Here is a 27,307-nt window from a genome sequence, read left to right as displayed (position 1 = left end):
AAAGTGGAGGTTGATTGTTGCTTGATTGGTAAGAGCATCAAACATTATGAGGAGAAGGCAGGAGAATGGGGTTGAGAGGGATAAAATAATGGCCATGGTTGAATGGCAGAACAGACTTGATGGGGAAGGAGCAGAATTAGGCCATATGTTTTATGGTCAAAATTGACTTTACAGTTGATCATGAGAGCGGCAATGTCTGAAGAGAAACGGAGCTCACCTTTGCAACCTTGCTCTTGAATGTTGCACTTGTATATTATATCCATATAATATACAAGCAAAACGTCTTGGGATGATCAGTGTTTAGCTGTGGCAAGCTAGCTACTAGCCCAAGAAATTGTCTTTTGGCATCTTTTCCTCTACTGTTGGCAGAGTCCATCACATAAATTGAAGTATTTTCCTCTTTCCAGGGTTAATAATTAATAATCCGATGTGGTGCTGGAAATGCTCAGTGAGTTTTCAGTAACGGGCTTATCCTCTCTTTTTGATTGCAGAATGTCACTGATCAGCATGTAACTAATTGAGAATATTGACCCTTTGATTTCTTTATATTTTTTTGCAGGGCTAGGATTGTGCTGGGTTATTCAGAGCTGGAGCTGTGCATGAGAGGTTCTGGGTACCATTTTATCCACGCACACGACATGCTTTACTGTGCTGACAACCATGTTCGGTGTAAGTGGCGTTTCTGGTACTGGAGACAAAATCATTGTTGAGCATTGCTTGTCTTGAATTGTGCTTCCTGCAAACACCACCACCCCGCCCCACACACTGGCACTGCAACAACAAATTTATTGAATATTGCCTTGAATAGCAGGGGCCCCATCTACTCATAAGTCAGATACAACAGATGTCAATGCAAAAAATGTTGTGACCACATTTTATATAACTCTGATCCTAATCTAAACTCACAGGAATGAAGGGAAGAGGAAGTAAATCAAACCTTGAGAGATGGCCATGTTTGGGCTTAAAAAGAAACAAAGATGACAAGCAGATAGTTTAACATTAGGAAGATCTTTTCTTGATATCAGATCTTCAATGCTAATTCCTTCATTCCTAATTCACCCTCCCTCCTTCTCCCTGTTCCTCCATCACCTATTTATTCCTCTCCACCCTCAGCCTCAATGGGATAAGTTGGGAGTTCACCTGGTATCCTGGCTAATATTTATTTCTCGACCAAGGCTACCAAAATTGATTTTAAAAAGTAGACATTGTCACATCGCTGTTTGTGAGATCTTGCCATGTACATATTGGCTGAGGAAAGTCCATCTCCCACCCCCCATCCTCGTCACATTCTACAGGGGTTGTATTGAGATTATCCTGAGCAGCTGCATCACTGTCTGGTTCGGAAATTGCACCATCTCGGATCTCAAGACCCTGCAGCGGATAGTGAGGTCAACTGAAAAGATCATGGGGGTCTCCCTTCCTGCCATTATGGACATTTACACTACATGCTGCATCCGCAAAGCAAACAGCATTATGAAGGACCCCACGCATCCCTCATACAAACTCTTCTCCCTCCTGCCGTCTGGGAAAAGGCTCCGAAGCATTCAGGCTCTTACAGACTATGTAACAGTTTCTTTCCCCATGCTATCAGACTCCTCAATACCCAGAGCCTGGACTGACACCTTACTGCCCTATTGCCTTGTTTATTATTTATTGTAATGCCTGCACTGTTTTGTGCACTTTATGCAGTCCTGGGTAGGTTCTGTAGTCTAGTGTAGTTTCTTTCTGTGTTGTTTTTTACGTAGTTCAGTCTAGTCTTTGTACTGTGTCATGTAACACCATGGTCCTGAAAAATGTTGTCTCATTTTTACTATGTACTGTACCAGCAGTTATGGTCAAAATTACAATAAAAGTGACTTGACTTGGTCACGTTATTTCTGACTCTGCCACTATGACCACAGTTCAAAAGTGCTTCTTTGGCTGAAGGGCACAACCAGAGGTCTTGAGCAGCAGTATAGAAATGTACATCTTTATTCCCCTGTGATTTGTTTCTTAACTTTCTTTCTGTTTCCACATTGCATACCAAAGTGCAGTGCCTGGGCTGTGCTGTTTCTGACCATTCACTTCTATTCTTCCCCAGTGATGAAGACAGGAGAAAGCGGATTGACCATCTTCAGGCTACTGACAAAAGAGAACATCTGGATCTGGGTTCAGGCAAATGCCCGAATGGTCTATAAAAATGGGCAGCCCGATTGCATCATAGCAAAGCAGAGACTCTTAACGTATGTATTTACTACACAGAACATAGAACATTACAGCACAATACAGGTCCTTCGGCCCACGGTGTTGTGCCATCCTTTTAACCTACTCCAAGATCAACCTAACTCTTCCCTCCTACATAACCATTCTTTTGACACCCATGTGCCCATCTAGGTATCTTAAATTTCCCACCTCCATCACCACCCCTGGCGGTGCATACCACACCCTTAGCACTCTCTGTTTTTTTAAAAACAAAACACCTATCTCTAACATCCCTTTACTTTCCGTCAATCACCTTAAAATTTTGCCCTGTTGTATTAACCATTGTCACCCTGGGGGGGGGGGGGAGGCAGTGGCTGTCTCACTCTACCTATGCCTCTTATCATCTTGTACACCTGAATCAAGTCGCCTCTCATCTCCTTCACTCCAAAGAGAAAAGTACTAGCTCACTCAACCTTTCATCATAAGACATGCTCTCTAATCCAGGCATTATCCTGGTAAATCTCCTCTGCACACTCTCCAAAGCTTACACACCCTTCTGATTATGAGGCAACCAGAACTGAACAAAATATTCTAAGTGTGGTCTAACCGGAGTTTTATAGAGCTGCAGCATTATCTCTCAGTTTTTGACCTCAGTCCCCTGACTAATGAAGGGCAACACACTATGCGTCTTCTTAACAAGCCTATGAACGTGCATGGCAACATTCAGGAATCTATGGTTGTGGACTCACGGTCCCACTTTTCCTCCACACTGCTAAGAATTCTGCTATTAACCCTGTATTCCACCTTCAAGTTTGACCTTCCAAAGTGTATCACTTTACATTTTTCCAGATTGAGCTCTGTCTCCCTCTTGTCAGCCCAGCTCTGTATCCTGTCAATGATCTCTTGTAACCTACACTAACCTTCTATGCTATCCACACCATCAAACTGCATGTCATCTGCAAACTTAGTAATCCGCCCTTCCACTTCCTGGTCAAAGCCATTTATAAAAATCACAAACAGCATAAATATACTGTTCAATTAAAATTTTGAGCTGATAAGAAGAAAATAGCTGTGAAATAATTATTGCAAACTTTTATTTCAGGATGAAGAAAGATACAGTTTAAAAAAAAAAAAATCTTTCTATTTTAACTGGTCTCTATTTTATTATTTTGTCCATGTAATAAAACTATCTGTATTCAACATTACTGGTTGGTGTATGGCAACAAATGAGTTACCAGTCCCGTTTTCTAGAGTTATGAGTCCAAATCTCACCCTGGCAGATGGGTAACTTAAATTTAGTTACCGAGATAATCTGAACTGAAAAGCTAGTAGTAGTTATGATAGTCGCATTCTGTTTGGAAAGCTCTGGTTCACTGTGTCCTTCAAGGAAAGAGATTTTAATCAGTACCCAATCTGGCTGAAATGAGACTGCTGACTGACAGCAAAGTGGCGGGCAGTGAACCACCCTCTGAAATGCCAGCAAGCAATTTGGTCCCAAAGCAATCAAGAAATCAGTCTGTAGAGGAATGTTGCCAAGCTGCAGGAGTGTGTACTGAGGGATGCACTGAAGCTTGGTGAAACCACCACAAGGGCTCGCAGTGGACCACATTGTAGGGTTCTTTCGTTACTCGACAGGCTGGGGCCTGGTCAGTGAGAAAGCCCCTCAGTCATTGTAGTAGTGTACCACCCCAGGAGGCAACATGAGTGGCAAGAGTGCTATTGTTCTTAAGAGGCAATGTTAAAATGTTTACAAACATACGAACAAAAAGACATTGCACAGTTGATTCTTGTAAATATGTTTTTATTATGGATTAAGTTTATTTTGGATTTGAAAAATTAGGGATCAGGATCAGTTGCTCTTGCCCAGCTATGATCGCACTCCGAGGGGAAAATAAAATGAAAAGAACTACTGTAGTACTAACAGCACAATGGTGTAACTGAACTCATGGTGACAGCAACCTGATTCGATCCTGACCTTAAGTCTTAATGGAGTTTGCATGTTCTTCCTATGATTGCATGGGTTTTCTACAGGTGGTTCTAGTTTTCTGTAACATCGAAAGATATGCAGGCCAGTAGATTAACTGGCAACCATAAATTGACCTTAATGTGTAGGTGAGGGATAGAATCTGGGTGGAGCTGAAGGGAATGTGGGGAAAATAAAATGGGATCAGTGTAAATTAGTTAGTGGCTAGCATGAACTCTGGGTGGAGCTGAAGGGAATGTGGGGAAAATAAAATGGGATCAGTGTAAATTAGTTAGTGGCTAGCATGAACTCAGTGGGCCAAAAGGCCTATTTCCCTGTTTTATGACTCTGAGTAAGTTGATTGTGAACTTTTCTGTCATGTTGCTCTCATGTGTGTCTTGCCTGTGTGCTTCTGCCACAGTAACTCTTTGCATATATGTGCTTCTTCTTATCCTGCTTGTCAAAGTCTCCATTAAAGAATTTAATTATTTTTCCACAGGGATAAAGAAGGGATTGATCACTTTAGGAAACGCACAATGCCATTCCAACTTCCATTCTCAAGTGGGGAGGCTGTCTTGTATGATAGCGTTTCTCCTCTATTTGAGGTCACCAACCCATATCCGTCTGAGAATGGTAATTCCATGGTGGTAAAGAATGGATGCACGGATCCAAATTCAATCATTGGAGCCATGATGAGCCAAGACAAAGCGGTGTACATCAGGCACCCAGCAGTGGAGCCCAGGTACTCAAGTCGAATTGGCAGAGCAGTTGCCAATGGATCAACAGTCAATGCACCATGTCTCCCAAATGGAGAGAAGAATGTAAAAGAGGAAGACCTCGGCATCGAACAAGAAGATGACCTATTGTCCACATTGGATGACATGCTCCAAAGCGATAATGGTGAGGGGTTGACTGGCCTCCCTGATGTACTGGAGAGCTTAGCACCAGAAGACTTGGAGCTCATGCACTGGGTAGAGAACACATTGAGCATGGACATGGAATGCCCCCTCAGTGACGTGCTGACAAATGACCAGGTTTTGTCTTATGTCCATGAATCACTAAAGAAGAAGGAGAGTTCACACCAACAATCTGAATTGCAAGAGGATTTAGGTACCGGGGATCAATTGCCTGAATGCTTGGGGACGTCGCAGAGACAAGCTAATAGACCGCCTCCGAAAGCACCATTGCACTTGCAACAGAGCATGCCATCAATTCCTCAACAGTCTTGCAAGGCAAGTTACTTGCCCCAAGAAGCAATGCAACCTTGTAGTCGAGCACAAAGCATGCCACAGCAGGACTTGCTTCAGCAGCAGAACATGCATTGGCCTCATTCTCTGCAGCAGCAGTATGCACAGACCTCTGGTCCCATGCAGCAACAATGCATCCAGCAGTACGGCCTTCATAAGCAGCGGGCTGTGAGACACGACCCTCATTTGCAGCAGCACTTGCAGCCCCCCAGTCAGCAACTGTCAATGCAGTACCACAACCAGCAGTCATACCATTATCTACAGCAGTCCAACAATTCAAGTCCATCCTCGGTCACTGGACTAAATCCAGCTGCCCCAATGAACTACAGCAGCAGCAACGGATACTTGACAACTGCACAGAGCTGTAGAGTTAACCTGCAGCAAAACACATCCCTATTTAATTCACCATCCAGTGCACCTCCCTGTGTTGCCCCTTCTCAACAGAGCAGATTTGATTTCAGTCATCCAAGCACTGCAGTAGCTAGTCATGGATATGAGAGTTGCAATCAAGCAGGCTGGTTCCCTGGACCAAACCAACCAAATGGGATGGCATTTCCACATTTCAGCTCCACAGCATCTCGTGTGAGTGGGATGAGTACGAATCATCCTGCATTTCACCCGACACCGACAGTCCCATTATCTAACATGAACAAATACTCTCACTTACACCCTGAAGAACAAAATAGCTGGTGTACTGTTGATTTGTACAAGGTAAGCTTGAGATTTTAACTTGGTTACCTCGCTACCTAACTAATTTTCTTAACCGATGTTTCTTTTTTGCTTTTCATTGTCAGATCTGGAGCAGGTCCAGATGCAGCCCACACTGGAGAAAGATGAGGTGATAAGGCTAATTCTGTGCCCTTAGAACCCGACAGAGGCAGAACATTTTATATTCATTAATCAGAATCAGGTTTATTATCACCGGCATGTGACGTGAAATTTGTTAACTTAGCAGGAGCAGTTCAATGCAATACATAATCTAGCAGAGAGAGAAAAAAATAACAAACAAAATAAACATAATAATAAATAAACAAGTAAATCAATTATGTATATTGAATAGATTTTAAAAATGTGCAAAAACAGAAATACTGTATATTTTAAAAATGTGAGGTAGTGTCCAAAGATTCAATGTCCATTCAGGAATCGGATGGCAGAGGGAAAGAAGCTGTTCCTGAATCGCTGAGTGTGTGCCTTCAGGCTTCTGTATCTCCTACCTGATGGTAACAGTGAGAAAAGGGCATGCCCTGGGTGCTGGAGGTCCTTAATAATGGACGCTGCCTTTCTGAGACATCACTCCCTAAAGATGTCCTGGGTACTTTGTAGGCTAGTGCCCAGATGGAGCTAATTAAATTTACAACCTTCTGCAGCTTCTTTTGGTCCTGTGCTGTAGCCTCTCCATACCAGACAGTGATGCAGCCTGTCAGAATGCTCTCCACGGTGCATATATAGAAGTTTTTGAGTGTATTTGTTGACATGCCAAATCTCTTCAAATTCCTAATAAGGTAGGAATTCCTAATTCCTAATAAAGTATAGCCACTGTCTTGCCTTCTTTATCACTACATTGATATGTTGGGACCAGGTTAGATCCTCAGAGATCTTGACACCCAGGAACTTGAAACTGCTCACTCTCTCCACGTCTGATCCCTCTATGAGGATTGGTATGCGTTCCTTCGTTTTACCCTTCCTGAAGTCCACAATCAGCTCTTTCGCCTTACTGACATTGAGTGCCAGGTTGTTGCTGTGGCACCATTCCACTAGTTGGCATATCTCACTCCTATACACCACCACCTGAGATTCTACCAACAATGGTTGTATTGTCAGCAAATTTATAGATGGTATTTGAGCTATGCCTAGCCACACAGTTGTGTGTGTATACAGAGAGTAGAACAGTGGGCTAAGCACACACCCCTGAGGTGCATCAGTGTTGATCGTCAGCGAAGAGGATATGTTATTACCAATCTGCACAGACTGTGGTCTTCTGGTTAGGTAGTCGAGGATTCAATTGCAGAGGGAGGTACAGAGGCCCAGGTTCTGCAACTTCTTAATCAAGATTGTGGAAATGATGGTATTAAGTGCTGAGCTATAGTTGATGAACAGCATTCTAATGTAGGTGTTTGTGTTGTCTAGGTGGTCTAAAGCCGTGTGAAGAGCCATTGAGATTGCTAGTTGGTTGGCATGTATTTATATTTTTATATTCAAAGCAGTTCCACATTCTTTTGAAAATATACAATTCACTGGATGTTCAGGTAACTGAAACATTCAGGATTGTGACTGATAGATTTATATTAGGCAAGGATATCAAAGATATTGTCAAATAAATGGAGTTAATATTGGGTAAAATTAGTAAGCTACCTTGAATGATCATGAATCCTTTGTGCCAGGGAAGAGTTGGGAGGCCTCAATTGCTCAGAGAAGTAGGGGTCCCTTGCTGATGTTTTAGGTGGCAGAAGAGTGATGCTTGGGTGAAGAACTCTAAATGTGGCAATTCTTGAGGAGAGAGTTCACCAATCTGTTGGCCTATTAACCAAATCCACTTAATCTCAAAATGGAAATGTTTGCAAAATCTGCTTGTTGATCTTATTTTTTTTTAAAAAAAGACAATGAACTAGGAATTTATTATTATGCTGAAGATTGTGGTAACCAATGGTGGTGCCTATTTCTGAAGAAATAATTTTTTACTTCCTCATTCTTGTTCTGTAAGATGTACTGCATTTCCCCTTTCAATATAGTCTGTCAGTAGTTTTCACCTAGAACAACATAACTTCCACTTGTAAAACATTCTGGCCCAATTTGGTGGCAGACAAAGCAATGAGGTGCAACCCTGTGTAGACTGATTGGCTGTCACACACTTTGAAACACAAGGCCTTTCAACTTAGTCCTTGGAAAAGATCCTCCTGTCCTGCACAGTGAATCAAAAGTTAAGGTCCAATTGCAGCATTACTGGGAATAGTCAGTATTTCCTGGCGATATCCACATCTCGTGAATGAATAATAAGAATTCTCAAAGATATATATGAGGGTGCACATGAAGAACAATCAGAAAGGTGTTGGGGCTTAAAAGGTTAAATGCACGATGACAAGTTGTGTAAATATGGTTTGTATTCCCTTGATCTCAGACAGTTGGAGGTGGTGGACCAAATCAAGCTCTTTGAAATAATTAACACCTCATAGGCCTGATTTTATTCTCACAAATCAATAAATATGTTGTAAAAAAAAATCACTCCCTACTTGTACATAGTTTTCTCCTTTTGCTTCTTTCTTTCTTTTCTTTTCTGTAAGTGTATACCTCAGATAAATATTACTTGGAGATTTGGGGCAAATAAGACCATATGATATACTTGTACAATATCTGAAATACATCTTATGGAAATGTTTGATGATGAACTTCAATAAAAAAAAATTACAAAAAAAAAGATTTCAAACTGATCAGTAATGCAGAACTGCAGTGCAAGGAGATGCTGGCTTAAAATTAGTGAAGGTCTACTCGGAAGTGAAATTAGGGAATAGCTTTTCGTGCAATGGTTTATAAAATGTAGAATTCACTCTGGTGCTTGGTGGTAGATGCTTGGATAACAACAGCAATGAATACATGAGAGCTACACAGAGATGGACAGATTTTTCTTGGACAAATCTTGTAACCTAAATGTCTGCTTTGGGTATGTTAATTGAGCTAAGGAAGAATAGTCATTCAGATAAGTTGAAACTCATGTGATAGTCCCACAAAACTTTTTTCCCCACAAAGAAGGCATCATAGACAGTATGCTGCTATAATTGGTGTTTGGATAATTTTAATTCTGATTGGGAGTCCTTGGTGGACCTGTCACAAGAAGATTACAATGATCCAGAAAAGACTTGGAGATGGTGAACATGCTGGTGAGAGTTGATGTGGATTTATGAAAGACTCATTTGATGGAGTTCTTTGATGGTGTAAGTGGTATGGTAAATATGAAGGAACCAGGGTATATGAAATATTCAGATTTTCGGAAGATCTTCAGCAAGGTTCAAGACATTTGTTTGGCCAGCAAGGTTAGAACAGATGGAAATCAGAATCAGGTTTAATATCAATGGTGTATGTCATGAGATTTGTTAACTTAGCGGCAGCAATACAATGAAATACATGATAAATATAGAAAAAAATAATTACAGTAAGTATATACAGTGCCTAGAAAAAGTATTCACCCCCCCCCAAAAGTTTTCATATTTTATTGAATCACAGTGGATTTAATTTGGTGCTTTTTTTTGACACTGATTAACAGAAAAGGACTCTTTTGTGTCAAAGTGAAACAGATCTGTACAAAGTGATCTAAATTAATTACAAATATAAAACAAAATAATTGATTGCATAAGTATTCACCCCTTTAACATGACACACCAAATAATCACTGGTGCAGCCAATTGGTTTGAGAAGTCACATAATGAGTTAAATGGAGATTACTGTGTGCAGTCAAGGTGTTTCAATTGATTGTAGTTAAAATACCCATGTATCTGGAAGGTCCAACTGCTGGTGAGTCAGTATCCTGGCAAAAACTATACGATGAAGGCAAAGCAACTCTCTAAAACCATGAAAAGGTTATTAAAAAGTACAGGTCAGGAGATGGATACAAGAAAATTTCCAAGTCACTGAATATCCCTTGGAGTACAGTTAAGTTAATAATCAAAAAATGGAAAGAATACAGCACAGCTGTTTAAATGCCTAGAGCAGGCCATCCTCAAAAACTGAGTGACCAAGAAGAGGCTGGCGAGGGAGGCCACCAAGAGACCTATGAACTCTGGTTGAGTTACAAGCTTCGGTTGCTGAGATGGGAGAGACTACGCATACAACAACTGTTGCCTGGTTGCCTCACCAGTCACAGCTTTATGGGAGAGTTGCAAAGAGAAAGCCACTGTTGGAAAAAAATCTCACATGAAGTCTCAGCTAGGGTTTGCTAGAAGGCATGTGGGAGACTCTGAAGTCAGCTGGAAGAAGGTTCTATGGTCTGATGAAACCAAAATTAGGCCTTTTGACCTTCAGACTAAATGCTATGTTTGGCATAAGCCAAACACCAACATCATCAAAAACACCATCCCTACCATGAAGCATGGTGGTGGCTGCATCATGCTGTGGGGATGCTTCACTGCAGCAGACCCTGGAAGGCTTGTGAAGGTAAAGTGTAAAATGAATGAGGATACAGGTTAGTCTTGGAGGAAAACCTGATGCAATATGAAGAGAACTGTGACTTGGGAGAAGACTTGTTTCCCAGCAAGACAATGACCCCAAGCATAAAGCCAAAACTACACACGTATGGCTTAAGAAACAACAAAGTTGATGTCCTGGAGTGGCCAACTCAGTCCAGACCTCAATACAATTGTGAATTTACGGCTGGACTTGAAAAGGGCTGTTCACTCATGATCCCCTTGCAATCTGACAGAGCTTGAGCAGTTTTGTAAAGAAGAATGGGGAAAAGTTGCAGTGTGCAGATGTGCAAAGCTGATAAGAGACCTATCCACACAGACTCAAGAATTTAATTGCTGCCAAAGGTGTATCTACTAAATACTGACCTGAAGGGGCTGAATACTAATGCAATTAATTATTTTGTGTTTTGTATGTGTAATTAATTTAGATCACTTTGTAGAGATCTGTTTTCACTTTGACACACGTCTTTACCTTTTGATCAGTGTCAAAAAATAGCCAAATTAAATCCCCTGTGACTCAATATTGTAATACAATAACATACAAAAACTTCCAATGTGGAGGCAGTGAGTAATTTTTATAGGCACTGTATATGTATATCAAATAGTTCAATTTAAAATAGTGCAAAATCAGAGGGGGAAAAAAGTGAGTGGTGTTTATGGGTTCAATGTCCATTTAGGAATCAGATGGCAGAGGGGAAGAAGCTGTTTCTGAATCACTGAGTGTGTGCCTTCAGGCTTCTGTACCTCCTTCTTCACAGTAACAATGAGATGAGGGCATGCTCTGGGTGATGGGGTCCTTAATGATGGACGCTGCCTTTCTGAGGCACTGCTCCTTGAAGATGTCCCGGATATTACGGAGGTTAGTACCCATGACGGAGCTGACTAATTCTACAACTTTCTGTAACCTCTTACAATCCTATGCAGTAGCTCCACCGCCCCCCCCCCCCCACCCCGCATACCAGACAGTGCAGCCTGTCAGAATACTCTCTGAGGTACATCTGTAGAAGTTTTCCAGTGTTTTTGATAACAACTTGCATCTCCTCAAACTCCTAATGAAATATAGCTACTATCTTGCTTTCTTTATAACTGTATCGATATGCTGGGACCAAGGTGAGATCCTCAGAGATCTTGACACTTAGAAATTTGAAGTTGCTCCCTCTCTCCACCTCTAATCCCTCTATGAGGATTGGTTCATGTTCCCTTGTCTTACCCTTCCTGAAGTCCACAATCAGCTCTTTCACCTTACTGATGTTGAGAGCAAGGTTGTTGCTGTGACACCACTCAACTACCTGGTATATCTCACTCCTGTACATCCTCTCATGTCCATCTGAGATTCTGCCAACAATGGTTGTGGCATCTGAAAATTTATAGATGGCATTTGAGCTATGCCTAGCCACACAGTCATAGGTGTAGAGAGAGTCGGGCAGTGGGCAAAGCACACACCCCTGAGGTGCGCCAGTGTCGATAGCGAGGAGGAGATGTTATTACCTTTCCGTACAGATTGTGGTCTTCTGGTGAGGAAGTAGAGGATCCAATTGCAGAAGGAGGTACAGAAGCCCAAGTTCTGTAGCTTTTTAATCAGCCCTGTAGAACTGATGGTATTAAATGCCGAGCTAAATTCAACCAACAGCACCCTGACATGGGTATTTGTATTATCCAGGGGATCTAAGGCCGTGTGAAGAGCCATTGAGATTGTGTCTGCCGTAGACCTATTGTGGTGACAGGCAAATTGTAGTGGGTCCAGGTCCTTACTGAGGCAGGCATTCATTCTAGCCATGACCGACCTCTCAAAGCATTTCATGATCGTAGATGTGAGTGCTACTGGATGACAGTCGTTAAGGCAGCTTGCACTACCCTTGTTGGGCACTGATATAATTGTTTCCCTTTTGAAACAGGTGGGAACTTCCAACCATAACAGTGAGTGGTTGAAAATGTCTTTGTATACACCCGCCTGTTGGTTAGCATAAGTTTTCAGAGCCTCCCTGGGTACTCCACTGGGGCCTGTACTCATGTTAGTTGAGAACTAATTACTGGACAGAAAGCAGTGAGAATAAGCAAATTATTCTCTGGTTGGTAGATTGTGACATGGGGTCTGCAAGGATTGGTGCTTGGGCCCTACTAGTTCACAGAATATATCAACAATTTTACTATGGGGACCCAGTGTCCTATTTGTAATTTTGATAATAAACTGGACAGAGTCGTTAGTATACAGGAGGATGTAAAGGGTTTTAAGGATGTGGGCAAGCTGAATGAGTGAATGAGAAGATGGCAGATGGGAGACAATGTAGAAATATGTTAAGTCAAGCACTTTAGAGCACATAATAGAAAAGCAAAGCATTTGTTAAATGGTGAGAAAATAAGTAGTATTGATGTTCAGGAAGGCCTTGGTGTGCTTGTACTCAAAATGCAGAAAGCTAACAGCAGGTGAAGTAAATGGCTTGTAACCTTTTATTACATGAGGGTTTGGATATAGGAATAAGGAAGTCTTATTACAATTGTATAGGCTGTGGTGAGATCATAACTGGGATATCCTGCACGATTTTGGTCTGCTTACATAAGGAAGAATGTATTGGTTTAGAGAGAAGTACAACAAATAGCTACTGGACTGATTCCAGAGATGGTGGGTTTACAGTACGAGGAATGAGAGAGTAAACTGGACTGTATTCTCTAACATTTGGAGGAATGGGAGGAGATTTCATTAAAACTTACAAGATTCTTAAAAGACCTGACAGTCTGGATTCAGGGAAGATGGTTCCCCAGACTGAAGCGACTAGGGCTATAGGTCACAGTTTGACTATAATGGGTAGAGCTTTGGTCCAAGAGAAAGAGAGGATTTTTCAATCGGAGGGTGGTGAATCTTTGGAATTCTGTACCCCAGATGGCTGTAGGGGCTTTGTCATTGTGTTCATTCAAAATTGACATCACTAGATTTCAAGGTGAGTACATAAGTCACCAAGGCATAGAAGCCTATGGGCTAAGTGCTAGTAATGGCAGTAGTGTGATTGGGTATTTGATGGTTGATGTGGACGTGGTGATCCCAAGAATGAGCTTCTATGTTGTATCATAGATTTCTGGATAAAACAGAAATCGAGACTTTGATTATAAGATATGCCATAGGAGCAGCATTAGGCCATTCAGTCTATCGAGTGTGCTCTGTCATTCCATCATGCCTGATTTCCTATCTCTCTCATCTCCATTCTCCTGCTTTCTCCCTGTAGCCTTTGACGTCTTGACTAGTCAAGAGCTTATCAACCTCCTCTTTAAATATACCCAATAACTAGGCATCCACAGTTGTATGTGGAAATGAATTTAACAGATTCACTACCCTTTGGCTATAGAAATTTCTCCTCATCTCTGTTCTAAATAGATGTCCCTCTGATCCTAGACTTCCCCCACTGTAGGAAACATCCTCTCCATATCCACTCTATCGAAGCATTTCAATGTGCAATAGGTTTCAATGAGGTCCCCTCCCATTCTTCGAAACTCCAGTGAGTACAGGCCCAAAGCCATAGTCATACGTTAACCCTTTCATTCCTAGAATCATTCTCGTGAACCTTCACTGGACCCTCTCCAATGCCAAGACATTTTTTCATAGAAAACGTGCCCAGACTGCTCACAATACTCCAAGTGTGGTTTGACCAATGCCTTTATAAAGCCTCAGCATACATCCCTGTTTTTACATGTAACCCCCTGGGTCGCCTCAGGCTCGCTCAGCTCGCTCTCGTCTAGGGGGAGCAGCCTTCGGCCCCGCCAAACTGGGTAATCAGCTGGTGTGGATGCTGTGTGATGTCCCCGCCTCGCCAAAGAACAAACAGGACACCATATGTGATTAAATTATTACAGTTTATAAAGATTACTATAGCTAAGTAATTAATAACGATACAGTATACATGAAGGAAAAGAAAATAAAGGCGCCAAACTTATCAAAGTCCAAACCACTTCGTGCACAACCGTTGGAGCTCAATTACTGAAGTCTTCTGGCCACCATTCGATCCCCTCGGAACTCCTCGACTCGCAGCTCAGGACCACCCAAAGTGGTCAACCCAGCACATTTGTCATCGTCTCCTCTCCTCAGGGTACCTCCCAGCCTTGGACCCCCGTTTGGGGTCCGTTCCTCGCCCAGTTTACAGCATCACATCCTCTCTCTCACCCCCTTGCGCCGAACTCCCCAAAAGCCCGCCAACAATAGCTTACAGACTCAGAAGAAAGAACAACATTAATCCCAATTGGTTTACAAAGGAATACAATTCTCGTTATCAGTAAATTTTAACCCAAACAAGCTTCCAGCACTCTCTCGCAACAAAGAAGCATTCCTACTTTTAACAAAACAAAGAAGCCATTTTGTTTACATACACAGTAATAAAGAAAAAGAAGAAACCCCCTTTACATATACTCTGGTTCTAGCGAAATGAATGCTAACATTGTATTTGCCTCCTTACCACTGACACAACCTGCAAATTAACCTCTATGGAATCCTAAACAAGGGCTTCCAAGTCCCTTTGTACCTCTGATTTTTTAAATTTTTTCCCTGTTTAGAAAATAGTCTATGATTTTGATCCTTCTACCAAAGTGCATGACCATACACTTCCTGACACTATATTCCATCTGCCACTTCATTGCCCATGATCCTAATCTGTCTAAATCTTTCTGCAGACTCCCTGCTTCCTCAGTACTAGCTACCCCTCCACCTATCTTTGTATCATCTTTGTATTTTGACGTATAGCGTAAAAAGAAATGATCCCAACACTGACTCCTGCAGAACACCACTAGTCACCAGCAGCCAATCAGAAAAGGCTCCCTTATTCCCAATCTTTGCCTCCTGCCAGTCAGTCAATCTTCTATCCATGCTAGTACCTTTCCTGAAAGACCATGGACTCTTATCTTGCTTGCAGCCTCACGTGTGGCACCTTGTCAAAGGCCTTTTGAAAATCCAAGTTAGTGACTCTCCTTTATCCATCCTGCCTATTAATTCCTCAAAGAATTCCAACAGATTTGTTAGGCAAGATTTTCCCTAAGGAAACCACACTGACATTTGTCTATTTTATCATGTGCCTCCAATTACGCTGAAACCTCATCCTTAACAAAGGACTATAACAATTTCCCAACCACTGAAGTCAGGCTAACTGGATTATAAAATTTCCTTTCTTCTGCCTTCCTCTCTTTTTAAAGACTGGATTGACATTTGCAATTTTCCAGTCCTCCAGAACCATTCCAGAATTAAGTGACTCTTGAAAGATCATCACTAATGCCTTCATGATTTCTTCAACTACCTCTTTCAAAATCCTGGGAGTAGTCCATCTGGTCCAGGTGATAAATCTACCTTGAGACCTTTCAGCTTCCCAAGCACCTTCTCCTTAGTTATAGCAATAACACTCACTCCTGCCACCTGACACTCTGGCATACTGCTGGTGCCTTCCACAGTGAATACTGACGCAAAATACTTATTAAGTTCGGCCGCCATTTCTTTATCCCTCATTACTACCTTTCCAACGGTATTTTCCAGTGGTCCGATATCCACTCTTGCCTCTTTTTTTACTCTATATATCTGAAAAAGAGTGTTGTATCCTCTTTAATGTTTTTGGCTAACTTACCTTCATTTATTTTTTTTATTGAAGTTTATCATCAAACAAATATTTCCATAAGATGTATTTCAGATACTGTACCTATATATCATATAATCATATTTGTCACAAATCTCCACATAATAATTATCTGAGGTATACACTTACAGAAAGGAGAGGAGAGAAAGAACAATCGAAATAAGAAAACTTTGTACAAAGTAGGGAGTGATTTTTTTTTACAACATATTCATTGACTTGTAACAATAAAATCAGGCCTATAAGGTGTTGTGTAGTTAAACTAATCTTCCCAATATGAATCAAATTGTTCCAACTTATGATTAACAGATGCTGTTATCTTCTCCATTTTGTAAATGTCCATTGTAATTTCCATCCATACATTTAAAGTTGGGGTCTCCTGTGATAACCATTTCCTGGTAAGAGTCTTTTTACCAGCCACCAGCAGTATATTCATTAAATATTTATCTCTTTTCAACCATTCTTGAGGTATATGCCCAAAATGTATGGTCTTGCTCTCTAAGGGTATTTCACATTTAAAGATGTAAATTTGTAGAATATAACTTAATCGATCTACTCCCTGAACAAATAAGAGCCAAGAAACGCGAGTAATAAAGAAAGGTAACGAAGGTGTGATTCCAAGGCTGAGGTCTCTAGATGACTGTGGGTTGAGCTAGAAGAAACATCTAGCCCTGGGGGATAGCCCCTCCTACCTGTGAGTTGAGGGCCCCCGCTGCAGTACCTATAAAAGTAAGTTTTTATAGGTTTTTATAATGTCCATTACACAGAAATGATTTCTTTCTTTTTCCATCTTTTTATTATCATTATTAATAACAAAATTAAATTGATACATAGATAATGAGATTACACGCATACATATTTCAACTAACTATAAAAGATTACAAGAGCAATGATTACAGTATAAATGAGTATTCCCACATCGTAAATGATACATTTAGGTTTGCCTTGTCTATTTGTATATTGTATCATAATATAAAATAAAAAAGAAAAAGAAAAAAAGAAAAAATCATTATGCAAAAAACTAATCTAAAAATATAATAACTAATAGAAGAGAAAAAAAAACAAAAAAGAGAAAAAGAAAAAATAAAAAAGAGAAAAAAAAGGGCTGTTTATAATATCTCACAAAAATACAAAATCATCAGTGTCATCAACTCCGATCCTCTTGACATATATGCAATCAAAACTGGAAAATCAAATAGGCCTGGAACAGGGTCCTATTACATCATAAGAAAATATTGAATAAATGGTCTCCATATCTTTTCAAATTTAGTAGAAGTGTCAAATACACCACTTCTAATTTTTTCTAAATTTAAACATAACATAGTTTGAGAAAGCCAATGAAATACAGTAGGAGGATTAATTTCCTTCCAATTCAACAAAATAGATCTTCTAGCCATTAGTGTAAGAAATGCAATCATTCGACAAGCGGAAGAAGATAAATGAAGTGAGTCCATCATTGGTAAACCAAAAATTGTGGTAATAGGATGGGGTTGTAAATCAATGTTCAATACCGCAGAGATAATATCAAAAATATCATTCCAATATTTTTTCAAAAGCGGACACGACCAGAACATATGAGTTAGAGACGCTATTTCAGATTGACATCTATCACAAATAGGATTTATATAGGAATAAAAATGAGCCAATTTATCCTTGGACATATGAGCCCTGTGTACAACCTTAAACTGTATTAATGAATGTTTAGCACATATAGATGATGTATTAACTAATTGAAGAATTTTATCCCAATTCTCAATAGGAATAATAATGTTGAGCTCTCTTTCCCAGTCATTTTTTGTCTTATAAAGGGGCTCTGAACGTATCTTCATAATTATATTATAAAGTTTTGATATAAGCCCTTTCTGAAAGGGGTTTAATTCAAACAAATTCTCCAAAATGCCTGAAGACACAAAGTTTGGAAAAGTAGGAAGTACAGTATTTAAAAAATTCCTAATCTGTAAATATCTAAAAAAAAATGAAATCTAGGCAAATTATATTTATTAGATAACTGCTCAAAAGACATAAACACAGAAATGATTTGCCTGTGTATTCCTCCCATGTATGTATACTCATTTAGGTGGGGAAAAAGGAGTGAATGAATGAATTTTTAAAAAAGTAATATAAAATCCACATTAAGTAATTCTCGAGATAGGTATATCACCGTCTATTTTTGCTTCCATTTAGATTATCAGCTCTTTTAAAGTTAGCCAAACCTTATGGCTCTTCTGGAGGAGGTGAGGGCTGTCATCGGGGAACTCACAGTCTCTTCCTAATATCCTTCTCTCGTCTTCTTCCCGTCCCCTGCTTTCTCGGTTCTCTTACTATTTCCCAAGCAGATCGGGATAACTGCTCAACCAGGCTTTCCCTTGGTCTGACCACGCTAACGGACAATCCTCTGTTGTTCATGTCTGCGGTCACCTCTTCCACCGTTTGATATAGCTGTATGCCTTCTTCGTAAAACACCCTCAGTTTAGCAGGGTACGGGGTTTGGAATTTAATCTTTTCTTGCTTTAATATTCATTTCGCTTTGGAATATTCCTTCCGTTTCTGTAGGACTGCCGGGGGGTAATCTTGATCGAAGTATATTAACTTCCCATTCCAGAACATCCTCTTCTTTCCCCAGGCCCTTCGTAGAATCTCCGCCTTGCTTTTGAATTGAAGGAATCTAAGTACTATTGAGCGCGGTATACTTTCGCTGTCTCCGGAAGGCCTCGGGACAAGCACACGATGCGCCCTCTCAATTTCAATCTCCAGCGCTTCCTGCAGCATCTTTTCTGCAAACTCCATCATCGACAACCCCTTTGCTCCTTCGGGAACATTATAAATCCTAATATTTTTCCGTTGTGATCTTCCCTCCTGGTCAAACAATTTACTTTCCTGTTGATTTAATATTTTGATCATCTTACTTAGCATCTGTTCCACGTTTTGCACGCGATCTTCCACCTTTTCAGTTCGTGTCTCTGCCACCGCTATTTTCTGATCGACGTTGGTGAGCTCTGATTTTATCTCATTGAGTTGCTGTTTTATATCTTTTTGGACTTCCCTTATCTCTTCCAAAATCCTTATCATATTTGCCGCTTCGCCTGAACAAGGCCCATCACCAGCCTCGCCACCACGCGCACGTGTAGGAGAGCCGCGCGTTGTACCTCTCTCTTCCATAGGCTCCACAGTGTTGCTTTTTTTAATCTCCATTCTTTTTCCCCATTCTTGCCCCCCTTACCAATTCAAATATTTTCAAAAGATCTTATATTTGATGGATTAATGAGGCAAATATGCGTTTTTCCGGAGGAGCTCTTGATTTAAGCTGCCATTCTGGACGATGACATCACCGGAACCCCACTTACCTTCATATTTCATTTTTTTCCCTCTTTTAATGGCTGCTTTAGTTGCCTTCTGTTGGTTTTTGAAAGCTTCTTAGTCCTCTAACTTCCCACTAATTTTTGCTGTATTCTATTCCCTTTATTTTTCCTTTTATGGTGTTTCTTACTTCCCTTGTTGGCCACAGTTGCATCATCGTGCCTTCAAAATACTTCTTTTACATGTATCTATCCTATGCTTTCTGAATTGCTTCCAGAAACTCCAGCCATTGCTATTCAGCCATCATCCCTGCTAGTGTCCCCTTCCTATCATCTTTGGCCATCTCCTATCTTATGCCTCTGTAATTCTCTTTATTCCACTGTAATAATGATACATCTAAACTTTAGCTTCTCTTTCTCAATCTCACTGTCTCGCCACACGGCTTTAGAGCACCTGGACAACACAAACACCTACGTCAGGATGCTGTTCATCGACTATAGCTCAGCATTTAGTACCATCATTCCCACAATCCTGATTGAGAAGTTGCAGAACCCGGGCCTCTGTACCTCCCTCTGCAATTGGATCCTCGACTTCCTAAACAGAAGACCACAATCTGTATGGATTGGTGATAGCATATCCTCCTCGCTGACAATCAACACTGGTGCACCCCAGGGGTGTGTGCTCAGCCCACTGCTCTACTCTCTATCTACACATGACTGTGTGGCTAGGCATAGCTCAAATACCATCTATAAATTTGCTGACGATACAGGTGGTGACAAGAGGCATACAGGAGTGAGATAAGCCAACTAATGGATTGGTGCCGCAGCAACTACCTGGCACTCACCGTCAGTAAGACGAAAGAGCTGATTGTGGTCTTCCAGAAGGGTAAGACGAAGGAACACATACCAATCATCATGGAGGGATCAGAAGTGGAGAGAGTGAGCAGTTTCAAGTTCATGGGTGTCAAGATCTCTGAGGATCTAACCTGGCCCCAACATATCGATGTAGTTATAAAGAAGGCAAGACAGCGGCTATACTTTATTTGGAGTTTGAAGAGATTTGGCATGTCAACAAATACACACAAAAGCTTCTATAGATGTACCATGGAGAGCATTCTGACAGGCTGCATCACTGTCTGGTATGAGGGTGGTGGGATTCTACTGCACAGGACCGAAAGAAGCTGCAGAGGGTTGTAAATCTAGTTAGCTCAATCTTGGGTACTAACCTACAAAGTACCCAGGACATCTTCAGGGAGCGGTGTCTCAGAAAGGCAGCATCCATTTTTAAGGACCTCCAGCACCCAGGACATGCCCTTTTCTCATTGTTACCACCAGGTAAGAGGTACAGAAGCCTGAAGGCACACACTCAGTGACTCAGGAACAGCTTCTTCCCCTCTGCCATCCGATTCCTAAATGGACATTGAACCCTTGGACACCACCTCACTTTTTTTTAATATACAGTGTTTCTGTTTTTTGCACATTTTTTTAGATCTATTCAATATACATATACTGTAATTGATTTACTAATTATTATTTTTTATTTTTTCTCTTCTGTATTATGTATTGCATTGAACTGCTGCTGCTAATTTAACAAATTTCACATCACATGCCAGTGATAATAAACCTGATTCTGATTCTTTCTCAAACTGCAGGGTGAATTCTATCACATTATGATCATTGCCTCCTAAGGGTTCCTTTATCTTGAGCTCCTGAATCAAATCTGTGAATAAAGCTGGAAAGTGATGCTGAGGTCAAAGATCTGTCAAATAATGATTTATTTGAATTGCAGAGCAAGCTCAGGGCTGAATGGCCTGCATCTTGCTTATTCTTCAAATCCATCAAACTGCCTATGAGAGGAAAAGTACACCACTAGGGTCTGGGGCTATGAGGGAGATGAGTCACACATGGAAAAGAGATTCGTTGGGCAGAACACATTGTCATTTTTATAGAACTTGATTTAATAAAGGTCAGTTGTAAATGGATTAATGGTTCCTTTAAAATAACAGAGCTATTTCAATCTGAGTTTCAGCTGGGATCTCTCTCATCCCCTGAGTTTAGAAGGTTGTAAGTTTGAGTCCCAGTCTGAAAATATAAGTATCAAGCTTCTGCCTGTTGCTGAGAAAGTGCTGCATTGTTGGAGCTAATGTCTTCCTTGCCTTTTTTGAAGAAAACTCTACTTTGCCAAAAACAGATACACTGTTCATTTACCTTGTTGCTGTTTGTTTGATTTTACTCTGCATGAAGTGGCTGTCAAGTTTGTTTACATAATAGAAGCACTAAACTTCCTAGCAACCAATTGTATGTGAAGAACTTGCAGACATTTCTGCGAATACGTAATATTAAGTCCTTTTAATTCACCGTGCTGAGGATCTCCTTGTGTTTTCCCTCATGGGCTTGAGAGAAGAGAAACCCTGACTTTAATACCTCTCAGCGCTTGTAGGGTCTTGTCCAGTACCCTGACACAACTATCTGTTTGTCACTGCATAGCCAGCCAGTATCTGATTTTAATTGAAATAAACATTGCAATCAAAATGCAAGCACAACTGGGTGCTTTGCAAATGTGGTTGCAGTTTGGAAAAGGAAGAAATACTTGCATTTCTATGGTGCCTTTCATTTCCCTTTCAGTGTTCAAAACAATAAAGGATTTTTCAAGTGAAGCCACTTATGTAATATAGGAAACACAGCAGTGTATTTACATACGGCCATTTGCCACAAAAAGTAATGTCATAATGATGAGGAAATGTGATCATTATCACATAAATCCTTCAGCCTTTCACTTGATTGACCACACTATCTCTTGCAAGTTATGGCCTCCAATGGCTTCTCTTTCTGTGTCTCCCTGGTGTCCCCTGAGTATCTGTTCTTCACCACCTCCTTTCAGTAATGGCACCTTGAAAACATGTCTTTGGGTTTCCATGTGTAAACTGGTGACATCCAGTCTGTCTCACCGTCACTTCTCTCCACCCTTCTATTGCCACCAAACTGTCAGGCGTCCAGCACTGAACGAACATAAACTTCGTCCAACTAAGTGTTGGAAAAGCCAAAGTCATTTTCTCCAGTTTCTACTTCAAACATCTGTTGCCTAACTCTGATTCTTCCTCACTGTTGTGGACCATTGTCTGAGATTGACCAAAATGCTAGTGTTACATATGACCCCATGATAAGCTTCCAGGCATATATCCATTGCAATGCGAAGGCAGTCTTACTTCCACCTGTGGAACCTGATAAACTCCACCCCTGCCTATGGTTTCATTTGTCACTGAAACCCTCATACATGCTTTTGTTCTCCTTAGATACAGCTCTTCTATTTGGGACCTATTTTCTGAACTCTTAAGAACTCATCCGGGGCCCTGATACCAACACAATTTTGTTCATCCTTGACCATTGTGCCTGCTGGCTTCCTTTGGCCCCCAGTTTGACAATATCTCTGTTTTAAAGCCCTCATCATTGTTTCTAGTTCCTATCCTGCTGTAAAATCCTGCCTGATACCTCAAAGCAAAGGGTGAGGAAAACAGATTGCTAATGAAGGAGACAAGATGCCTCTCCCAGGTTTGCATTTACTGCTCTCCAGATGACTGATAACACTTCTGACCAATGATAACGGGCAGGACTCCTTATTTCTCACAGATACAGAATACAAATTGTCCAGAATATATAAGTCTAGAGTTCACTGATCTATTGTCCATCCCTAATTGACCCGTGTCCTGCTGTATGGAGAAAGAAGGAAGCATTGTGAGCATTGATGTGTATCTGATATTCATTTCCCTGCCTGCCACTGAGTGACCTTCCAAAAAGAGTGGGGTAAGGTAGGAGGCAGGTGTATAGAAGTGCCTGTGATAACATCTGTCCAATTTTCTTTTCTAGATGACAGAAGAATCCAATGGTATGCTAGGCTTTCACCCCACTGTGAACAGTGCTCCTATTTTTGGGAATGGATCTGCACAGTAATGGACCATCATGCTTTCTGTGAAAGGATCTGACACTTTTTGTTCCAGGTATAAACTTGTGATCCCAACATCTTGTCAACTAGTGAAGACTCCTCTGGACATATCTGATTCTTATCATAAGGGTGGCTTCTTAGATTTTCCTTCAGAAGATTTTCTCAAGTGGAGGCTCAATTTAGTTAAAATGAGCACTGTGAATAGTCCTCAACTTGGGTGGCTATTGGAACAAGAGCAACAGGAAGCGACAGGGCTTTGGAGGTAACCGTAGTAACACAATATGACTGAAAGTGAATTTATTATTGCAGCTTTAAGAAAGATTGTCATGAAATGTTTGTTTTGGTGGATGACATTTTAGAGGACAGCCTTTCTTTAATTAAGAAATTCAACTCTTGAGTACTGTACGTCTTGCTGTTTTTAACTTTTGCATACAGAAAGGTAAGTTACACTTTGTGACTGGCAGATGTTTTATTTTTAAAAGTACAAGCATTGGTTCAGGACAGTAGAAACAAATCATTCTGGACCAATCTTTAAAAGCAACTTAAAATTGGAGGTGTTTTTAAGATGTTCTAGCCTTTGAGAATTAAGTTGTTGCTTTATTTTTTGAAATGCATTGTGTATTGGGATCTGAACTGTAATAGGCCTTATAACAATAGTGCAGTCTGTTGAAATACCTACAAGAGGGTTCCTTACATAGTAAGCACTGTTTTCTTTTGAAAACAAAAAGCACAGCTTTGAAAAGAAACTCTGATCCTTTATTTCAAAGCAATGCTGGCTTGCATCTTAAACTTTTTTTCTGAGTTGGAAGAACATTGCTCAACTGGTTTTGAAAAGATTTTCAAAATGATGCCTGTTAACATACATGGAGAACAGTGTGTGGGAGCAGAAAGCAAGGCACATGCACTGTGTGAGGTTATCCTTGCCTTGTAAGTTTAATAGTACGAAGAAGTCCCTTTGGAAAACCAGGTGGGCCAGTGAACTTTCCAACTCTTAAGCAAGCACACAGACCACTGTTACCTTTATGAACAATAGCAAAGAAGGGTCATACAACTTCAAGTGCCTTGTACATCATATATATCACCCCACTTGAGAGTGTGCTGCTTAATCCCTTCCTCCTTATCCCTCTTTGGAGGGATCCACTCAATTGGATAACTGAAACTATTCCTGGGGAAAACACTGGCCCTGATTAAAGGAGCATGAAACGCAGTGAGTTTGAAAGTATTTAAACATAAATTAATAAGGAATTAAACATGAAGGTGCAGTATATTAATAAATTGGATTCAGTTAAAGTAATATTTTTGTCCTGTAGTTTCAAAAAAAATTGTGAATTTTTTTTAGATAAAAGGGGTGGAATTGAGAAAACACAGAGAGAGTGATAAGTAAGGTGGATGAGCAGGGGAGAAATAGCTAGGATAAAATGAAAATCGGGCATAGAGAAAGGGAATTGAATGGCCACAAGCCTCACCAGTAATTAATCTTCTGATTATGACTGGGTTCATTATCTTTGAACTCGATCCAAGCAGCCAAAATACAGTAGCTATGGATGGTTGCTGAGTTGAAGACAATAAGTGTGTGTGTGGGGGTGGGGGGGGGGGGGGAGAAAACTTCTGAATGTCAAAAGAACCTAACAAAAGCAATTGTCCAAGAACACTTTTAAAGTAGATGTGGTAGGAGTCATTTTACACACATTTTGTTATCCTGCCATTTTCCATTGTTTCCAATTTGTGTAATTATTCAGAGTCTGATAGGATTTGATTCTCCAAATCTTGTCCATGAAAATGATTCTGAAACATTTCTAAATGGAGATGTGAAATGGGCTTTGACATTCAAGGCCCTTGCTGAATAACTTGACCTGCTGTAATCTGTATTCTGGCACAAAGAAAAGCTTCTGTTGTTAACCATAACATGAACCTGTGACTAATCTCATACTAAGTCTAAGAATTTGTGCTGGAATATTGCGGCCACATTTGGATAACTTAACTGGTACAAAATTAGGTAAATAAAGAGCTACTGATCTTAAATTATCGGCTAATCAATATTTGGCAGTCTATATCTCAACTGAATAATGTTGTTCCTATGAGAAAATAATTGCAGTCCCTACCTCTCCCAGCTACATACTAATCCTATTTTCCCCACATTTGACTCCTGGGTTCTTAAACAGAAAAGGAGGACCCACACCCACCCACTCTTGCCATCAAAAACATTCCTCAGTCTCCGGCCTCATGAGGGTGCTGTTCATTAAATGCTCACTAGCAGCCGTCTGGATCATTGAAGGCCTTGTTGACTATGACTTCCATTCCCATTGGGAAAGGTAACATTTTTTGCCTGGGTTTGGGTGACTGGTCTTGCATGGGCCGATTGGAGATTTTACACTTTGGTACATTAAACCCAAATCAATCCATAAAATGAACATAAAAACAAGTTTAGCATGTCTTGATTATCAACCTTTGTTATGCAACTTTTGTTATCTTAAAATGTGTCAAGCATTAATCCATGTTCAACAAGGTCTGTGTTGGATTGAAACTCTTGTATGTTGGTGCAGCAAATCACCTGGGAGTAAGCACCAAAAGGAATTAATTCCCATTAATAGCAATGCTTTCATTTCTTTCTCAGGTTGGCATTTTGCCCCGATTATTGTCTTTTATGACAGGTCTGTTCCATTCTTCACACGGGGATTAAATGTGAGCTTTAACTGAAGTAAAATCTCACCTTTGCCTTAAAAATTCAATTGTAGGTTTAATTGTTTGCTAGTCCTGTTGTAAATCTTCTGAAAGTTGACCTTTGCACTGCAGACCTGTCACTTTGGAGGGTGCAGAATGCATGCAGATTGGAACATGTGAACAAGCATGTGAACATGTGAAACAGTGTCAAGTTTCGGCTCAAAAAAAGGAACAAATTGCATCGTTAAAGCAATATTCCCAAAGTGATAGTGGTGCAGAAGCGCAAAGGAAAATGGCAGTTGACAATCAGATTTTCTTTGCTTCTTTGGCGCAGTGCAGCAAAGGCAAAAAAGCAAGGCAAAAAGGCAAGGCAAAGCGGCCAAATGGAAAATGTATGCAGTGCAGTCTTTTTCCCCCATACCAGATCTTTCTTGAGCCACAAAACAGAGGTTAGCAGCCCTGCACATCCTCTAGTACTCACCGTTTTGGTGCCAAGCTTCCAGCTGCTGCAAACAACTGCAGAATCAAAAGAGCATGAGGAATTGTGGGAAATCTTTGAGGAAGAGGTGGCTGTGTTGGGGAAGATGAAAAAGGCCTGACAACATGGTGGTGAGCCTGGTCCACAAAAGTGTATCGTGCAAGGAGGAGCTACTGGAAGTGTCACCTAACCTAAACCAAGAAAAAGAGCTGGTTCTTTAGTGACAGGCTTAATAAGTAAACAGCAAACAAAGTAAACTTCTAAACTGAAGTATCCAGTCCGTCATCTAGTTTCTTATGCTCTCCATTGGCTTGAAGAGCAGACGTGTGCAACCAGAACAGCCACCCTGTAAATGCTAGGAATACATACCAGCCCTGAACACCCTCATTTATTTATTTTTTACAATGCTGTAAATTTTCTTCAGATCACTCACTTTTTCTGTGTAATGTTTGCTTACTATCGCACTGGTTTCGCTAATCTTTCACCTGTGTCAACCCATACACTCCTGCTCCCAGCATTGAGACCAGGCATTATTATAATGATCATCTGATTCTGTACAGCATCTGAAGGTAATCAGACTTATGGTCTTAGTACATCTGTCAAAACTTAGTCAGTAAAATTTACCAATTTCCATGTTTGTATCAGTAACTTTTCCATAAATCCATATTAAACACAAGTGATATGCCAGTCAATGTAATGATAATGGGATTTCAAAATATTAACTTAAGAGAAAGGGCAGGGAAATGAATTAATCAAATGGAACTGACTAGCTG

General features: G+C 40.6%; 1 protein-coding gene across 1 annotated transcript in view; it reads left to right on the top strand.

Moving 5' to 3' along the window:
- The window catches only part of LOC140741178 (aryl hydrocarbon receptor-like), a 133,260-nt gene extending 107,141 nt beyond the window's left edge, over positions 1-26,119 (top strand). Inside the window, exons 8-11 of the mRNA XM_073071048.1 lie at positions 560-669; positions 2,081-2,222; positions 4,644-6,102; positions 23,320-26,119. Of these exons, the coding sequence (XP_072927149.1) occupies positions 560-669; positions 2,081-2,222; positions 4,644-6,102; positions 23,320-23,403 (1,795 nt within the window). The 3' untranslated portion in view covers positions 23,404-26,119. The remainder of the gene's footprint in view (positions 1-559; positions 670-2,080; positions 2,223-4,643; positions 6,103-23,319) is intronic.
- The last annotated feature ends 1,188 nt before the right edge of the window (positions 26,120-27,307 follow it).

Source organism: Hemitrygon akajei, chromosome 18 (genome assembly GCF_048418815.1).
Source record: "Hemitrygon akajei chromosome 18, sHemAka1.3, whole genome shotgun sequence".
Lineage (NCBI taxonomy): Eukaryota > Metazoa > Chordata > Chondrichthyes > Myliobatiformes > Dasyatidae > Hemitrygon > Hemitrygon akajei.
Note: the sequence above shows the minus strand (reverse complement) of the source record. Positions and strands in the feature narration are given on the sequence as shown.